At 39.7% G+C, this 17,386-nt stretch overlaps 3 protein-coding genes across 3 annotated transcripts; all 3 read right to left on the bottom strand.

The window, feature by feature from the left end:
• Positions 1-3,668: 3,668 nt before the first annotated feature.
• scpp5 (secretory calcium-binding phosphoprotein 5) lies at positions 3,669-5,874 on the bottom strand. The gene is made up of 11 exons (XM_033625191.2): positions 5,797-5,874; positions 5,613-5,686; positions 5,467-5,526; positions 5,249-5,320; positions 5,116-5,154; positions 4,942-5,001; positions 4,754-4,783; positions 4,589-4,636; positions 4,445-4,495; positions 4,246-4,326; positions 3,669-4,073 (listed from the first exon to the last, which is right to left on the bottom strand). Exons 2-11 carry the CDS (start codon positions 5,664-5,666, stop codon positions 4,056-4,058), a joined length of 513 nt encoding a protein of 170 aa, XP_033481082.1. The 5' UTR covers positions 5,667-5,686; positions 5,797-5,874; the 3' UTR covers positions 3,669-4,055.
• A 2,636-nt stretch (positions 5,875-8,510) lies between these two features.
• scpp7 (secretory calcium-binding phosphoprotein 7) lies at positions 8,511-11,241 on the bottom strand. The gene is made up of 9 exons (XM_033625343.2): positions 11,182-11,241; positions 11,006-11,067; positions 10,634-10,678; positions 10,355-10,402; positions 10,218-10,259; positions 9,939-9,998; positions 9,713-9,850; positions 8,922-8,994; positions 8,511-8,742 (listed from the first exon to the last, which is right to left on the bottom strand). Exons 2-8 carry the CDS (start codon positions 11,054-11,056, stop codon positions 8,950-8,952), a joined length of 429 nt encoding a protein of 142 aa, XP_033481234.2. The 5' UTR covers positions 11,057-11,067; positions 11,182-11,241; the 3' UTR covers positions 8,511-8,742; positions 8,922-8,949.
• Positions 11,242-14,730: 3,489 nt separating this feature from the next.
• Positions 14,731-17,384, bottom strand: LOC117254596 (uncharacterized). Its single transcript, XM_078166603.1, has 7 exons — positions 17,367-17,384; positions 16,936-17,202; positions 16,727-16,783; positions 16,145-16,288; positions 15,400-15,435; positions 15,265-15,303; positions 14,731-15,143 (listed from the first exon to the last, which is right to left on the bottom strand). The coding sequence occupies exons 1-7, from the start codon at positions 17,382-17,384 to the stop codon at positions 14,844-14,846; spliced, it is 861 nt and encodes a 286-aa protein (XP_078022729.1). The 3' UTR covers positions 14,731-14,843.
• Positions 17,385-17,386: the final 2 nt, after the last annotated feature.

Raw genomic sequence — 17,386 nt, 5'->3', positions numbered from 1 at the left:
AAATTAGCTCTCTAGCGCCCCCATTTTGTTTGATAGGGTCAATAATGGAGGGGTCCTCTCAGATAATGTGCGGTCATATGCCTACAAAGTTCTGTGGTGATCGGTGAAACCCTTGAGATGTTATACACCTTTATGTGATGAGCCACACCCTCTGCAATATGCATTGCCTTATAGAAGCTCAGTTTTAGTAAGTTTTCCAACTTTTGCCAAGAGGGAACTTTAGATATTGGTCCCTAGATTATGTTCACCGAGTTTCATGCAGATCGGTCAAACTTCCTAGGAAGAGATCGATTTTAAGTGTTTTTCAAAAAATTAAAAATGGCGGAAAATCTATATAACCGGAAGTTATGGGTTCTTGAGGCAAATTTGTTCCTCATGAGGAGAGGCATCTCTGTGCAAAGTTTCATGTCTCTATGACATACAGGGCATGAGATATGCCCATTCAAAGTTTGCGATTTCAATCGGTTGCTATAGCGCCCCCCTTTGGCCAATTGATGTAATATTGCTTCATTTGCATCCTCCCATGACCCTCTACCACTGTGCCAAATTTCACATGGACTGACAAGTCAGTGAGGAGAAAAATGTGGAACAGACACACAGACAGAGTTTTCGTCATTATATAGTAAGATAAGATATACCAAACAGCTGGTTTGCATACTGGTGTTAGTAGTCCTACAGTACTCCATACTATATAAAAACTGAATAATCCAGAGTTTTCCTCCAACACTGAGGCACAACATACAATGCCAAGTGATACTTTCCCAATTTACAACAAGCTTTGTGTAATAATTACGTGGGTAGTATAAGTAAACTTCCCTCCATCTTAGAGGGTCGCCACTCTCTGTCTCTCCAACTCAAACTAAGCTCATATCAAATGGTAAAACTAGGCATTGCTGATCAAATGTGAATCAAGATTCTGTGACTATTCCTTGTCGAAAATGTTTTCAGAAACAAATTTTATCTTACCGTTTGACTGTAATTCAAGATTGTTAGTTGCATCTTTGTTACCAGCTGGCTGCCATATTGTTACCTGTGTGGACACACTCAAGCTCGCATGATGTCACCCACCGGTGTTTATTGGTCTCGTGCAGTGCATTCTGTTTACTTGTAGGTTTTTTACCTCTGAAGAAAAAGCATACGCCAAAGCCATTTTCCTCTGTTTCCTCTGGTCAAAGCAGCAGTTTTAAAAATTATGTGGGGGCTAAAGAAAACACTGTGAATTATTTGAGTTACAGTAGGCCTACAAATGTCAAATAGATTTACATTTTCCACATTAAACGACACTCCACTCTGCTAAATCAAATAGTAATGGCAGAATTTATGATTCTTTGTATGAGACAATATTTTCTAAAATGCAGTACATGTCAGTCAGGTGAGGTCAGATATTTTACTATAACATTAATCTTGAAAAGCTGAAATATATGGCTGCGTCAGAGTAATGACTGTTTGTGTCTTTCCAATTTTTATTTTGATGTCTGTCTGCGCCAGCATCTCCCTAGAATGTGTAGGTGTGTGTTGTATAGGCTTCATATAACAGCTCAGGATTAAAACCACACAAGCTCTGTTGCCCCATCCACGTTGCCAGATCTTTCTTTAACCAACCAGACCTGCAGATGATATCATCTCTTCCTCCATTATAACCTCTCTTATTTTGTGTTTGTGTATTTGTATGTATAACAAGAAGACCTGTATAGCACAAAGGCCATCATACTGTAGTTGTGACAACTCACATTAAGGCTATTAAACCTGCTGTCAACATCTCCTCTGCTGTGGGGGGTAGAAGTTGTGAATTTATATGATTCAGTATTCCAGGAAGGAGAGCTTGTGGGGAAGAGACATGCATGAGAGGATGGCGCCTGCATGTATTTTAAGTGTCTTTGAAGAGGTAAATGTAAAGTCATGTTGCGACAGGCTTTGATCCCCAGGGGAGTGAACATCAGGAGGATATTTCTCTCTTTGGTATTTATTTTTAACACAGTCACGTTTCACTGAGGGAAAATTTGCTCAACCACTGTGGTAAATTATGTTCACTGTATGTTGTAATTATGATGTACTGTAGTCTATGTAGTATGTAAGATACATATACTGATCTTGTACATGTACAACATGTACATGTTGGCTCCAGTGATTCCTTTAATCTTATTTCATAGTACAGGGGTGTTAATGGGCATGACATATATACACTTAGATCTCTTACCATTCCAACACTAACAAAAGTTTCTGTGTTAGTTTTGACTGAGATAGCTGCCCTGTCCTTTGCTCTTAGGGGTTCAACAGGTGTCAATCATTGGGCCTTTACTGTTTTCAGTTTCCGTGTTTGTATATTATTCATAAACATAATTAACAAACAAAATCATTTTTACTGTCATGCTAAAATGCTCACTATTTTATAATAAAATCCTGATGACAACATTCTTGCACCTAGCCTATTTATATTAAGTGATATGGTCCTGATGAAGTTCATCGGTATTTCCAGGCCCATTATAAACAACCTCATAGATCCCTCTTAAGGAAACAACTGTTATTTTATACTGGATTTCTTCGCAGGCATCATGAACTAAAAAATATCACAAGATGTCAAAACTCCACAGAAAACAACAGCAATGAAACTAAAATTCATATGATCCTTTTTGATTAAGAGATCTGCCTTGCCCTTTGCCCAAAGAGATTCCACAAGGCTTGATCATAGGGCCTTTACTGATTTCACTTTCAATGTTTGTACATTATTCATAAACATAATAAACAAACACCTTCATTTTTATTGCTATGCTAAAAATACTCACTATTTTACAGTAAAATCCTGCCGACAACATTCTAGTGATATAGTCATGATAAAGGTCGTTGGTGTTTACAGGCTTATAATAAACTACTCATAGATACCGCACAAGGGAACAACTTTTATTTCATACTGAACTTCCTCCCAGACATCATGAACTAAAAAATATGACTAGAGGTTAAAAACTCCACAAAGAAGTAAAACAACAGCATCAAAACTAAATTCACATGATCATTTTCTTTCATGATGCCGACGTTTGCGCAACATATCTTAAGAATATAATTCTGTTGGGCAGTCAGTGCCCATACTTCACATCCAAAAGCCTATTACCTGCACATTGACATGATATATTTACTCGGGATATGCTTAATGTAAAGGATGTATTATCTCTAGCAAGTTTTTGCAAGTTAAATTTTGTTTGATATAGTTAAATGAATGGAAATCAATAGCTGCCTTGAAGGTGTGGAAAGATTCACAGCACTTGACAATGCATAATGTTGGGGGGAAATGAAGGGTAACAAGTGGATGATTATCAGTGGACTACAACTGTGTACAGCTGACTGATTCAGAGACAGTAAGCTCAGTAAGCCAGTAGCTGATTGACTACTATTATTAAATTAATTTTAAGCAGTTTTTTTTGTTTTGTTTTGGGGGTTTTTTAAAGAAAAATGGCAAAATAGGGCTGTGGGAAATTGTGATGGGTACTTTTTGCTTTTTCCCCCTTTTTAAAAGAAACTATGGACCAAATAATTAAATGATTACTTTGTAAAATAATCAGTACTGAAAAAAAATAGTAAATTGCAGCCATACAGCTGTTTTATCACATCACCACATACATGTAACACCAATGAAATTCTGAAACTCTTTCAATAATCACAGACAAAAACTAAAGTTGCTTGAAAACTTAGACTTTAATTCTTAAGGAAAATGACAGTTCAGGAAAAGTTCAAATTAGTTAAAACACAAATGAAGCACATTTGTTTTACACTGTGGAAATGCAGCATTACAAAGTACTCGATTAACTCAGTAACAGTGAAAATCTATGAGGACTATAAAGTAAAGCAGAAAGATTCTTCAGAAACATGTTTCACTCTACGCAGATGATCTTGCTGTAATTTAGTTCACTATTGCAACAATATCCTTAATAAAAAGTGGTTATTTTATGGTCATACACATGTTGCAGAAACAGAGTCAGTCATTTAACGTCATTTGTTCCATTGCAGATTTCTTTCAAGGAAGTTGGAATAGTTTCGCCTCCTTGTCATGCTTCTCATTCACTTCACACCTTCGCCGGCATCTGCAAGGACAAACAAGAAATATAAGGCAAGTATTAATTTCACACACTCCACACCACAGATTACATTTGCTATATATTCATATTGATAGTCATTTTTAACATGTATGTAAATCTGCTGTATGAATCTTATTAAACCTCAATACATTTAAAGTATGCAAATTGACTGAAGTACCTGACTTGTCTGTGCGGGCTGGTCCTGCAGAGGCTGCAGGGGATCCTGGGATGGGAGAGGACTGGCATCAAATGTGGGAATCTGAGAAAAGAAAAACAGATGGAAATGCTCAGAATTTATCACAATGTGAAATATTACTTTTTCTTATTGTTATTATCATTAGTAGTAGTAGTAGCAGTAGTAGTAGTGTTCCTCTTACATTTGGCATTTGCTGGGGAATATTTTGAGGAGGATAATCAAATGGGAGCACCTGTGGAAAAAAAAGAGAAGTGGTGAGTATAATATGATTTATGAAACAGTAAGAACCAGTAAAATGCATCATTTGAAATCAATCTGGTCTTACATTTGTCATATGAGGGGCGTTTGTCATGGGAGGAATGTTTGTTAAGATCTGGAACAAAAGCACATACCCTTATTTAGTACTGCAACATGAAATATGATATACTGTAGAAATAATTTCCTATTTACATCATGCATCATGTATTATCTCAAAGTTTAAAATCTTTACCCTTTGCTGGGAGAAGTCATAGGGGTAGTACTGCAAATTTAAAAACAAAAGAGCACAAACATATCAATAAATCTTGTTCCAAGAAGTTGCTCATCCTATCAAACATGCTTCTGCAAGCAATAATTGAAGTGTTTTCAGTCTCAATGGTGCCTATTTATCTGAACTGGGGATAAAACAACAACACTTACGACTTCCACACTGGATCTGCCTGGTGGCTGAGGAATGGAGATTTTCATGAAACCAAATGGCTGCAGAAAGAGAGAAAAGGGAAAAAAAAAATCAATGGAAAGTAGAGCAGTGAGGTGGTGTTTTTACCACTTTTTTTTTTTTTGAAGATGTTTCTTTAAAATGTGTGTGCTTACCTGTGCACCTGCACCACCAGCAAATCTGTGTGGATAAATCTTAAGGGGAAAAAAAACAGAAGTAAACATAAGTGGACTGCAAGCATTTGTCTTAATCACGTGTGCAAATGTGATAAGACAGAGTCAGACATACCAGTTCCACACTGTAAGCACCAGGATGTCCAGGTGGTGTTAGAGACTGGGCAGCTGGGAAGGGATTTCTCACCTGAATGGATGCAAAATTGTCAGTAGAAGGTTAACTCCACATAGAAATATTTCAGCTATGCTTCATATCTGTATCAAAAGGAGCTTTTGCTCAGTAGGTAACTGCATATTATTCATTTTTTGCATAGTAACAACCAAACAGATCACCTGTGAGGGTGGTACCTGTGGCCTGGAACCTGCGTAATGAGGCAGGTAATGGAAGATGGACTGAAAATAAAGAAACAGAAATAGTTAACCAAAATGAAACTGCATTGAGAAAATGAAGTAGGGTAACCTTATTTCATAAAACTCACAGGTGCAGCTGAGGCTGTGCTAGCCAGACAGAGGCAGAGGATGGCAAACTTCATTTTTGCAAATTATCCGAGTCCTACAGACACAAATCATCATGACATTAACAAAAGTCAAAGTCACACTGAATGGTTGGCGGTCTGTTAGGGAAGCATGCATTAACTTATGTTGAAGTTCTTCCAAACTCACCTTCTGCAATAAAAACACCACTGTAGAGGATGATGTGTTTCAAAGCTGGAGATGATGCCAGTTGACCGTATCTTCCACTGAGTAACTTGGTCTTTTATAGGGAGCCAGCTCACCCGAGAGCCAATCACAGCCAACCGGAGTGACGTTATCCAATGAGTAGGTGCAGCACAGGTGTCTAGTCTTCAGCTTTACTAAATGACCAGTGGTCAAATCCACTTTCTGTTTAATAGCAGACTCTGCTTGTTTACACTGTCTAGAGCAGCACACACTGCACCTTCACTCTGCCGGCTCCTCATCCTGCCATCACAACAGTTTTATTACTGCAGCAACTGCAGCAATGTGGCAACAGCATCTGAAACTGCAATTTTATTTCTGTTACTTAGTATATGAATGTTATTTTGTATTATTGTTGCCCGCATGTAAGTTATGTTTCCCAATCATGACAACAGCTGAGACAAGTCTCTCCAGACAACTGAGGGTTAAAGTACTGAATATGTATTCAAAAATTGATTGATTTAATTGAAATTAAAAAACATGTCTTTTGCTTTATTGAATTTCACATTCAAAGGCTCAGTGTGTAGGATTTAGGAGGATATATATTGGTGCTTGATCAGTGACTTCCAGCATCAGATACCAACATAAAAAGCTGTCTTTTCATGTTGGCATGATACGCAGTCGGTCATCGTTTTAGTTAAATGGCACCTGGCAGTGTAAGGGGGAAACATGGCGGGGCAAGAACTAAAGTTAAGGTGGCAAAAGTCCAAGTGTGGTGGGTGGGAGGGTTGGGAGATGGATCCAACAACCACCAACTTTCACCTGCTGATGTTTGCTTTTTGCTGCGTAAACCCAACCACGTGTGTGTGTGTGTGTGTGTGTGTGTGTGTATGTGTGTGTGTGTGTGTTAGCTAAATGTAAACGTGTATTTGTTGTTGAAGGGAAAAAAACATCAATTAACAGAGTTGTTCCAACGTGGTGCAAATGTTTTGAAAGAGACTGTATGCATATTGCAAATTTCCTGTGGAAACATCAGTGTATTTTGAAAGAAGACAATGCATGTAACAGGCAGAACTTCACACAGCGTCCCATAACTTAAATGATCAACGCACCCAGGGTACCTTGAGTGTTGTGTAGGAAGTCTATGACCAAACGTTGATATGTGACAAGGTCGGAGTGAGAATCTGTTGTACTGGCAGAAATGGAAAATAATATAACAAGTACGTTTTTTTTAGTTAATAATCACCTGATAGGGAGTGGGTCCTTGTCCACAGAGTACACCATGTTGCACCACCACATTTCTACAGTAGCCCAGAACGGACAAATCAAACACTGGGTCCTGATTTACATTTTTGTGTCAGCCACCATAGTTAGAGCCCATCTGCAATGAGCAGCGTAGGAGAAATCACTGGGTCTATTTCTTTTGGAGGGGAAGAGACATCTGCGGATAATTTGGCTCCTGGTAAAACAACACATTCTCACTTTAACCTTGTCATATATCAGTGTTTGGTCATGGACTTTCCATGTCAACATACGACGTGTAAGGTACCCTGGGTGTGTTTGTTGTTGACGTTCTGGGACGCCATGTCAACTTCAGCATGTAACATGCTTAGTGTGATTTTAAAATACACATCCATTTTCACAGGTAATGTACAGTTTGCACATCGATTATTTCAAAATAAGTGCACTACGTCGGTACAGCACCGCAAATTACGTTTTTTTCCCTTCAACAACAAACACACATGGTTACGTTTAGCCAACAAACACACATGGTTAGGTTTAGCCAACACACGCACATGGTTAGGTTTAGGCAACAAAAACATGGTGAGGATTAGACAGAATTAACACGGTTTGACTTTCTTTCTCCGGCCCTTCTGGGTCAAAGTCGTTGTCGAGCTGCGTTTTCCCCTGATGCTGCCGGGCACCATTACAGCCACGTATTATGCTAAGGTGAAAGAACAGCTTTTTTCGTGGGTGTCTGACACTAGCAGCCACTGCCCAAACACCAGTGTTCGACAACTTCGGAATGAGACAGGGTGGGGTAAATACTTCCTGAACGTCTGGATCTTAACTTAACCAGGGAACAAAGGTGAGCAGACATTAGCATGGTGTGCGAACCGCTTGTCTCCCACATGCCAAACAGCGTCAGAGATACACTGATTTGTAACATAAAACTGCTTTATTGGTTTAAATCCATTTGTTTTGGAGAGGAGGAGAGCTTTGTGGATAATGCTGCTCCAGGTAAAAACTTCCTGAAGGAAATACAGATGGGAGAAGTATCAGCTGGTTGCTGCAATCCTCACCGCTAGATGCCTGTAAATCCCTCTGACTCTTACACACGGGACCTTTAAATATCCTGAAAAAGAAAAACTTCCTCATGTTTTCACGTGCATATCTTTATATGTTACTGTCTGCCTGTGTTTTTTGTTACTTGGCTTGTAGATAAGTGGTCAAAAAGCACATTTACATAGTACCATTATAGAATTTTATTCATGTTATTACAAAATGCTGAATATGATTATTTACTTTACATTTACAATCATGACCATGATCACCTAGAATGACCCATGTAGGCGTATTTTTTATTAATGTAATGTTCAATTATTTGAAACAAAGAACCAGAAGAGAATGGGTGAACTCTTTTTTTTTTACCATGAAGCATCGTTTTAGTAAACGAATCAAGGAAACAGTGAATCAAGATGATAAAAAAAACACTCATATTTCATTGCATAGCACCATATTTTATTACAAGACAGAGCACCTTTTCCACTTTTTATCCACAGAAAAGCATCGCACCATCTGCAGAGCACTGCTTTCTTCCTTTGAAACACATAGCACCATTTTATTCTTTCAAAAGCATTGTACCATATTTTTTTCATACTCTGGGAAACAGAAGTGTTGGCTGGTTATCTTTCACCAGTGTAGGCTGCTGGTCTTTGTTGCACTGTTCACCTGAAGTGGGAAGGGAGGCAAATACATCTTAACTGCTTTTGTGATGAAGAAACTTTCATGTGTTCAGAGACACTCAGTCACCCAGGAAGAGAATATATGATCGTACTTTGTTTCCAACATTACTGTCTGAAATATGCAGTAGCACAGTAAATATGTGAATGTGTATTTTATGTACCTACCGTGTCACATCCTGCTGACTCTGAATGTTTAGTCATCGTCATCATCATCATCATCTCCTTTGGGTCTGGCAGCCTGAAATGACAGAGGCTTCTGATGAGCCAATCAGGAGCGAGAATCGTGTGCTGACGAGTCGCTGTTTCTCAACACCTCAGCAGAAATAGCCTGTTTCTGTGATGCAATGCTCATTTATTAGAATGAACCTGTTGCCCTCAGAACCACCTCAGTTCAATTCAGTTACCCAACAGTGGCAGAGCATGAAGGGGGTTGTTTATGCCAAATTCCCACCCTACCTATCTTACATAACTTCTAAAAAGAGAAGTAGCACCAGACACTTTCTGCCTCTTTTTGGGTGTCAGGAGTGAAAATTTAACATCCTCAACATTTGTTGTGCTATAGTTTCAGACAGATGAAGACAGCTGGAGAACAATTAGATACAAAATAGGATGTAGGCTCTACGGGATGATTGTTATCCTTGACAACTATCATATTTTCACAAATTGAGGTACAGTTTTTTAGGCATTATACTATCTTGAATGATGTGGAAAAAATAGTGCATACCCTATGGCTACCAAAATCTCCAAGGGGGAGCATGCCCAACGGAGCCCCCTAAGATTGGGCTGAGCCCCAAACGTTAACAACATCTACTCCCCTGTGCTGCAGTCATTCGAAGCTATTATTGTACATTGAAATTAATCAAACCATTTATATGGTTGACAGATGACATGACCAAGTCTTACTGGTCTTTAATACATTTAAATGTCTCAAAATAAAAATCTGTAGTCATTCTTACAGGGGCAGCAGGAGCAGCAGGAGCGGCTGGAGCAGCAGGAGCTGCAGGAGCAGCTGGAGCTGCAGCTGCAGGAGCAACGGGATCAGCAACAACAACAGGGGCAGCAGGAGCCGGCAGGTCGAAACCAAAGGGGTAGAACTTGCGCAGATCAGGAAGAGAAGAGATCACAAGTTCAATGAAATCTTTTAAACCTCTGTCAGAGTGATGAAAATCTGCCGACACTTACCACATCCTTAGTGTCAATGCCGTTTGCCTGGAGGACCTCCTGCTTGATGAAGCCACGGACCTTTCAGTGACACATGCAGGCACACACATGCTCTTAAAAACTTGCATAATTCAGCTCCTCTTTGTGATATATATATTGTCTCTGAAACTGCATTCTGTTGGACTGTGTATACTGTTAATTATCTTTCATTCAGATGGTAATATAAGCTTTCATTGCAGAGATTAAGCATCTGCAAAGTGCTGTATACTAACACACAAATAAAGCTATACTGTCACTCACTGGTCCTCCAACAGGCTGCCTCTGGGCATCAACAGGGAGCAGCTGAGAATAAAAAGAGTCAAGATTATCATACAAAAGAGAGATTGTTAAATAAAATTCACTGAAAATGGGTGTAAACAGTATATATTATATCTTACAACTTCTAGAGTCCCAAGTGGGGCTCCGGCAGGAATCGCCTGAGCTGCCTGTGAAAAACAAGATCATTTCAACTTTTGGATGAGTGTTAGAAAAAAAGTAAAGTAAAGTAAAAGTGCCTCTGGCAGGCTCGGCTAAAGAGACATTATCATCAGTGGTAAACACATAATAGCAGACCTGTGTGCAAAGCTTCAATGATGTTTGAAAATGTGTCTTTTACTGTGGTTTTTGTGTGTAATTCATGATTTACGCCCGCTGGCCCGAGCTGCGATTTACTGTACCTGAGCCGGAGCATGACGGATGTCAAACTCCATGTACATCTGCGGCTGTGAAGGAGAGAATATCTTGCAGAATCAATGGAATCCAGGTTAGTGTAAAATCAATAATTCTGAAAAACATTTAGTGGTATATGCAGTATTATTCACTGGCAGCATTGTCAATAACCATCATGTACAATAAGTTGTTTAACTGCTCAGAAAAAAAGTTTGAAGATCTACAGCTCCAGGAAAATTAAACAAGTATGTGGAGCTCCAAAACAGCTGCATGGACCTTGGGTTAAGATTGTGTTGTCAAATATTTACAGTGTGCAGTCCTGAAAAATATATGAGAGAAAACTAAGAAGGAGAAATATTTTAGGAATAGAGTTTGCTTACTGGAGCACAGACAGCCACCCCAAGGATGCAGGCAGCAAGCAGGAATTTCATGTTGAATGAAGCTGTTAAAGAGATTTTTTTGAATCATTAAATTGGATAATATTCATTTGAAAGAGCATTAAGATAGATTATCATTTTAAAAATCTATGGTATATGATATTAGTTGTCGGTATTACCTTTCCTTTCTGGCCACACACGAGTGCTGGAGGATTGTTGAGGAGGGGTGTGATCACCGCAGAGAGATTTACTCCTATTTATTTGCTGACAAAACAAAGGACGAGCAGACCTATGACAGGTATTGGTGACAAGCCAAGGATTTTCACTTTTATGATGACAAAGTTGGCAGCTTTACCTCTGTGTGAGATCTCGTAACACATCTTTGGCTCCAAATGCACATTAATCACATTTGATCCTTTCACTCAGGTGAACCATTGCAACATCAGCCCAAAAGTGCACCAGGGTCGCACGTGATTCTGAGTTCAATGTATCCACAGGTTGTGAAGTAAGACTTTTGAAACTAACACTTTATTATTATGCTGTAGCTGTAACAGATGTCTTTCATTTAGTTGGTCTTTCTACATTTTCACACATTATGACAGACCTCCATGTGCTAACTGAAAGTGATTTGATGACAAATATTATGATTAAATTGCAGTTGTACCATTTCCGAACTCCTTCGTGATAATAATAACATGTTTGAGGCCTATTAAGACTTTTTTTTATTTTGACTCATCTTTTTATATAAACTGATTTAGTAGTTTTAGTTAGCTTGAAAAATACTGTACTCAGGCAGTCACCTGTACGTCAGCCTTTGGGGACCATAGACTGTATAAATTAATGAACAAAGCCACTAGGATGTCAGCCATTAGTTTGTGGACTCAAGTTTTGAAGCCTTGATTTTGGTGGTCGCCATCTTGGATTTTTGGAGACAGAAGTGACCATATTTGGATGAGAGGGTGGCAATAACCCAAAAGCTAGCTGCTAGCTCCATTAGTATGGTGCATTTACAGCTACAGTTAATTTTTATGATGCAAAATTTTGACAGCAAAAACAAGAGAAATTTTAGCTGCTGCACAGCGATGGGTCGGGTCTGGCCATTTTAAGGCAATCCTGAGCAACCTCTGGAACCTAAGACAGTCATCTACCGCTCTGAGCTAATTGCAAATGAGCAACTCAACAGTGGCTTCACAAACTGAGTAAGGCATTCACTGTTGTGTAGGAAAGCAGCCATCCGTGCATGGAAAGGCAGATTTGAAACCACTGTAAAAAATTCAGTTATTAAGACAAAAATCTGAAAATAAACATATTGCATCTAGACAGCATGGAGATGTTGGTAATTTGTTTGTAACAATGATTGATTTGCTCCATAAGTGAAAAACTGATGTTCAAAATTGCCATTTTTTACATTGACTCCAATTGTTCACATTAGAGCAAAATTCAAAATGCTGTCAGCCACACATCATCTACCATGACTCTAGAATTTTGTCATTTTTTCATGAACATTGAAGATTTATTTAGCAAGAACTTGCAAGTATATGTTTACAGTACCGTTTACAGTCAAACATTCTGATGCATTTTGATAAATCAAAAATCTGAGAAACGTAGTTTTTTGTAGGACAGTCTGAAGATGCTCTGTAGCAAGTTTGGTGTCAATTCAACAAAAATTGTGGGAGGAGATAGGTTTAAGAAGTTTTACAGTTTTTGAAAAAAACAGAGTGATGAACTTCATAATTTTAATAGGTTTAAATGTACAAAGGTTTCTTCAGTATTGGGGCTACAGTTTGATGAACGTTGTGAAGTTGTAGCACGTATGGTTGATTTGTTATGAATTTTCAAAGTTTTGAACTTTAGACGCTTGCTGTAGCGCCACCATCAGGACTATTGGCTTGAGTTTACAGCTGAGGATATCTGGTATGAGACTGGACCTTTGTGCAAAGTTTGGTGAGTTTTCACCCATGGGAAGTATGATTTCCTCGGAAGAAGAAAGAAGAAAGAAGAAGAATACCTAGGATTACAATAGTGTCCTGGCAGCTTAGCTGCATGGATCCTAAAAACAACAGGCTTGAAACCACGAAAACAAAATGTACTTACCAGAAAAGCCAACCCGGTCTCACTCCGAAGTCGTTGAAATCCAGCACTTGGGCAGTGACTTGCAGCGTCAGACAGTGACGAATTTTGAAAGAAGACAATCTTAGAACAGGCCGAACTTAACATGGTGTCCCAGAGCAAGAATAACCAATGCACCCAGAGTACCTCTCACCTCGTCTCTGAATGTGGAGGGTCCATGACCAAACATTGATATGTGATGAGGTTGGAGTGAGAATGTGTTGGAAAAACTGTACTTTTGACTCCTTAAAGGATCAAAAGTATAACCAAAGGCTGAACCAGACTTTTTTAGATGACCCAAATGTTCCTGACTTTCATGAACTGAAAACACACTGAAAAAACAGCGCCTATGCTCTGTGACATGGGGTTACGTCATGGTTATGTAAAATTTCAAACCCCACCCATTTGTCACGAACAGGGAAATTAGCTACAGTGACCAAAACCGTGTTTTGTACCAGGCTGTAAACATGTTTATTTCTGCTGTAACATTGCGCATTTTAACATGTGGTCTACGGGGACTGACCAACTCTCGGAGCCAGCCTCAAGTGGCCATTTGTGGAACTGCAGCTTTTGGCACTTGGGCGTTGGCTTCTTTTTCAGCCTTAGAGGTTACCACTTGGTCGGGACACATAAGTGCTGCATTGTGGCCAAAGCCTATGATGGGACAACCTCTTAGATTATGGTGTTACTGAGCACAAAATAAACTCAGTAAGTACCAGTCAAGGCATTTGAGTTCACTTAAACTGTAATTCCTAAACAGGAGACATTACAACAGGTTCACACAGAGAGTATGTGTGGGATCTACCTCAACTTTACAAAACATGATTAAAATTTAAAGACCGATAAAGGACAATGTGTGTTTTTTTTTGACACGTGCCTTGTGGTTATAGGACAGACTGCTGTAGGGCAGTTTTGACTGTGTGACACTGTACGAACATGATCAGGGTGTTGCTGAGAAAATCACGTGTAAGAAAGTCACAGTGCCGGTCTGATGGCATGTGCATGGATGGAACTGAATATATTAAAGCTGCTACACTTAATATTTTTACGTGTCGTTTGGAGCGATGAACCCACAGAAAATAATCCCCCAATTCAACTCTCACTTTCAACTCTAGTGGTGTTTTCGTTTAGTTACACCGCTGTCATCAGCTTCATTTTCAGCCACAACAGGCAGATGTTTTCAACTTATAATCACTAGGAACTCAGTGCTCACTACCTGTGCAGCAGACAGACACAGTTTGCAACTAGCTGGTGAATGTAGTAGGGAAATTAGCAGCGAAAGAGGGGATGTTTCCCTCCTTCTTCTCTGCAGGAGACTAAAAACCTTGTAAAGTGAACATTGGGATTTTATTGATCAGGGGACACAAACACCACTTAAAATTAATGTTTCTGTGTGTGAGCTGGGTGTGTTCATCAACTTAAAAGGGGATATTATATCAATGTTATGTTTAAAGCTTGTCTTCAAAATCAGTTGGCCACAAAACCTGTTAATACAGGTTTAAGATGAGAATAAATTTACACTAAAATCATAAAAAAGAATTAGAGACATAGTTTTTGAAAAGGGGAATCAGCTTTATTTGACAAGATCAAAAGATGGAAACAAAATGTTCACAGTTAGTAAATTGCTATAGTAAAAGAAAATGCATGAGAATCTTCATTTGTTAGTCACATTTCATCAGTAATGTGTTTTTGCTCAGTACGTTCTGAGTCATCTCTGCCGGTGGCTGCAGTCTCAGATATGGTTACCCACTGTGGGTTGGAGCTTGGCTTGAACAGGTGTTTGGGCAGTGACCGCCCCCTGTGTGGCTTTCTCCAAACCTACAGGGCCGCTGTTAGTGTTCGCCTGTGGTCCAGAGCTGGCCGGCCCTGGTGTCTGTTGGATTCCAGCTGGGGTCCCCGCAGTTGGCCCGATGCCTTGCTGCTCCGAGTTTACGAGCCCGGCAGCCTGGTTCACGGGCAGAATGCCTCCTGCTGGTGAGTTTGTGAGCACATTGGTCAGGTACACTCCCAGCTGACCCATTTTGGCTGCCATCTGAAACAGAGAGGAGATGAGAAGTAGTCTGAGAGAATCGGATCATCAGTGGGATCACTGAGTTCACTGAGCAGGTTGTTCAAACAAGCTGAGAGACAGATAAAAATCTTGGCTTTGTTACCTGGAGTTCCTCTGAGCTCAGGCTGCCAAGTGCAGAGCCCTGGTAGAGGATGACAGCAAATATCAAATAAAACATAATCAGAAAGAAGATTATGAAACAAGACTGGGATTAATCCCAAGTTTATTTTGTATTCACCTTGGCTTGCTGGAGCAGGTACACAATTTGGGGAGTCTGTGGATTAAAAACAAACAGTCTAACACAGCTTCAACTTTGACTTTTTTTGTCACATTTTGAAACACAATAAAAACACAACCCCATTGCCAGAAAAATAAAAAATGGCATTGTAAGTTTCTGCAAACTGTGGATACCTACATTTGCATGTTATTATGTAGCAGATACACTGAAACTTAATGTTTCAAATATGTTATGGTTAATGTGTGGTTAGGGTTAGGCACAAAAACACTTAGTTATGGTTAAGGGAAGATCTATATTCTATCTTAAAATATGCAGCTTGGAGGGTACAATCTCGATGGCAAAACAATGACTCAGTAAAAAACATCTGCTTTCCGGGACGCTATACCAGCAGAAAATGCTGCAATGTCTCAGTGAAAAACAATCACTCATTGTGGCCCTATCCCTGGTAGAAAAATAGTGCTGGGTTGCTAAAAAACACCCATGTTTGGCGCTTAAAAAGTTGCTTTTGAAACAGTCACTTGTTGGTCTCAGGTATCTTTCCTCAGTGTCACATCATCCACCATCCCCTCCACCTCCAGATGACAAAGTCAGCTCAAATACTACATCACTTTAGAAACATAGATATGATATGTAGAAAACATGTGAATGTAATGTGGTTTGCAAAATATACAATGCCAACATTTTCCTCTGGCAACTGGGCTGATGAGCATTACTGTTTGTCTCAAGTGTTTACAGGTAGAGACACCTGCTGTTGCTGCACTGGCTGAGGTGCCTCTCCTGGACCGGCTCCAGGTGTTTGTACAGGTAACACGTCATAGTTCTGAGGCTGAGTTGCTGGAGTTTGAGGGAGAGGTGGTTGGGGAATCACTGGAAATCCATATGGGGAGTACTGGAGGAGAGAAAAATGAGATTTACCTTTTCATACTTGTCAAAATCTGCAATTCTAACCCTCTTTTACTCCAAACATCAGACAGTTAGACACAAAGTATTACAGCTATAATATCGCTCATGGCAGGAAAACATGCTAAAGGCAAAACAGCATCCAAGTTTCCTTCTCAGGGTCATAAATCAAGTGACAGATTGCGGCAGAGTACAGATGTCGTTATTTCCATAACACTGTCTATCATGGCAGTTTCAGGCTTCCCATACAGTGTATGTTGACAGCACAAAACATGTGCTGAAGAAATATGTTATCATCCCCCCAGGTGAAATCTTTCAAGCTGGGAAGTGCTTGGAAAATATTCTTGCATCTACATAGCACAGCACATTAAGTGGTGTTCGCATAGAAAAGATCAGTCTCAAACACAAAATTGAAATTATATCTTACCAGTTGATTGCTATAGGGTGATGAGAAATGGGGGAAGTATCTATAAGAAGGGTAGACCTAAAAAAGAACAAACAAAGTTAAGATTAGTTGCATTCAAATTCAGTATCTTAAGTTTTTTTTGTTCTTGCTGTAAGTAAAGAAAACAGATAATAAATACATTGTTGAATATATTGTTTTGTCTCCAGATGTTCTTTCTTTTTATGTCCTACCAGAGGCTGCTGTGGGAGTGCCGGCTGGTTTGCAGGCTGAGCTCCGTAGACGCCCGGCTGCAGAGGGATGATCACCGGACTGCCCCCTAGTGCAGACCAGATGTAGTGTTGTGCTGGAAGCATGAACTGGGGGCCAACCTGGGGACCTGGCTGCGGGGGAACCCAAGGCTGTAGTTGCCCCACATTAGGGGAAAGCGGGGCTGGCGTCTGAGCATCAGGCAGCTGGCTAGTGGCTTCAGCAAGTCCTTGAGCTTCAGCAGTTCCTCCCTGTGGAAGCGGGGTAGCATGGGCATAAGGACAGACCTGAGAAAAAAAATCCCAAAATGATCATTGTCACAGCAGATTTCACATAAAATGAGCCAAATGTTTAAATTGAGAAAATAACATTTCAGTAAATGTTTTTAAGATATAATATAAACGACGCCACTCACCGGCACTGCGGACACCATTA

The sequence above is a fragment of the Epinephelus lanceolatus genome, chromosome 3 (genome assembly GCF_041903045.1).
Source record: "Epinephelus lanceolatus isolate andai-2023 chromosome 3, ASM4190304v1, whole genome shotgun sequence".
Lineage (NCBI taxonomy): Eukaryota > Metazoa > Chordata > Actinopteri > Perciformes > Serranidae > Epinephelus > Epinephelus lanceolatus.
Note: the sequence above shows the minus strand (reverse complement) of the source record. Positions and strands in the feature narration are given on the sequence as shown.

Coding starts and splice junctions, on each gene's coding strand:
- scpp7 (XM_033625343.2), bottom strand. CDS start 11,056: ATGAAATTCCTGCTTGCTGCCTGCATCCTTGGGGTGGCTGTCTGTGCT. Junction 9,999..10,217: donor GGCAGCCTGTTGGAGGACCA/GTGAGTGACAGT, acceptor TGTCACTGAAAG/GTCCGTGGCTTCATCAAGCA. Junction 8,995..9,712: donor CTGCTGCTCCTGCTGCCCCT/GTAAGAATGACT, acceptor CTGTCATTTCAG/GCTGCCAGACCCAAAGGAGA.
- scpp5 (XM_033625191.2), bottom strand. CDS start 5,666: ATGAAGTTTGCCATCCTCTGCCTCTGTCTGGCTAGCACAGCCTCAGCT. Junction 5,002..5,115: donor CTGGTGGTGCAGGTGCACAG/GTAAGCACACAC, acceptor CTCTTTCTGCAG/CCATTTGGTTTCATGAAAAT. Junction 4,784..4,941: donor GCAGATCCAGTGTGGAAGTC/GTAAGTGTTGTT, acceptor TTAAATTTGCAG/TACTACCCCTATGACTTCTC.
- LOC117254596 (XM_078166603.1), bottom strand. Junction 15,304..15,399: donor ACCTGCTCCAGCAAGCCAAG/GTGAATACAAAA, acceptor ATCCTCTACCAG/GGCTCTGCACTTGGCAGCCT. Junction 15,144..15,264: donor TGAGCTCAGAGGAACTCCAG/GTAACAAAGCCA, acceptor TCTCTGTTTCAG/ATGGCAGCCAAAATGGGTCA.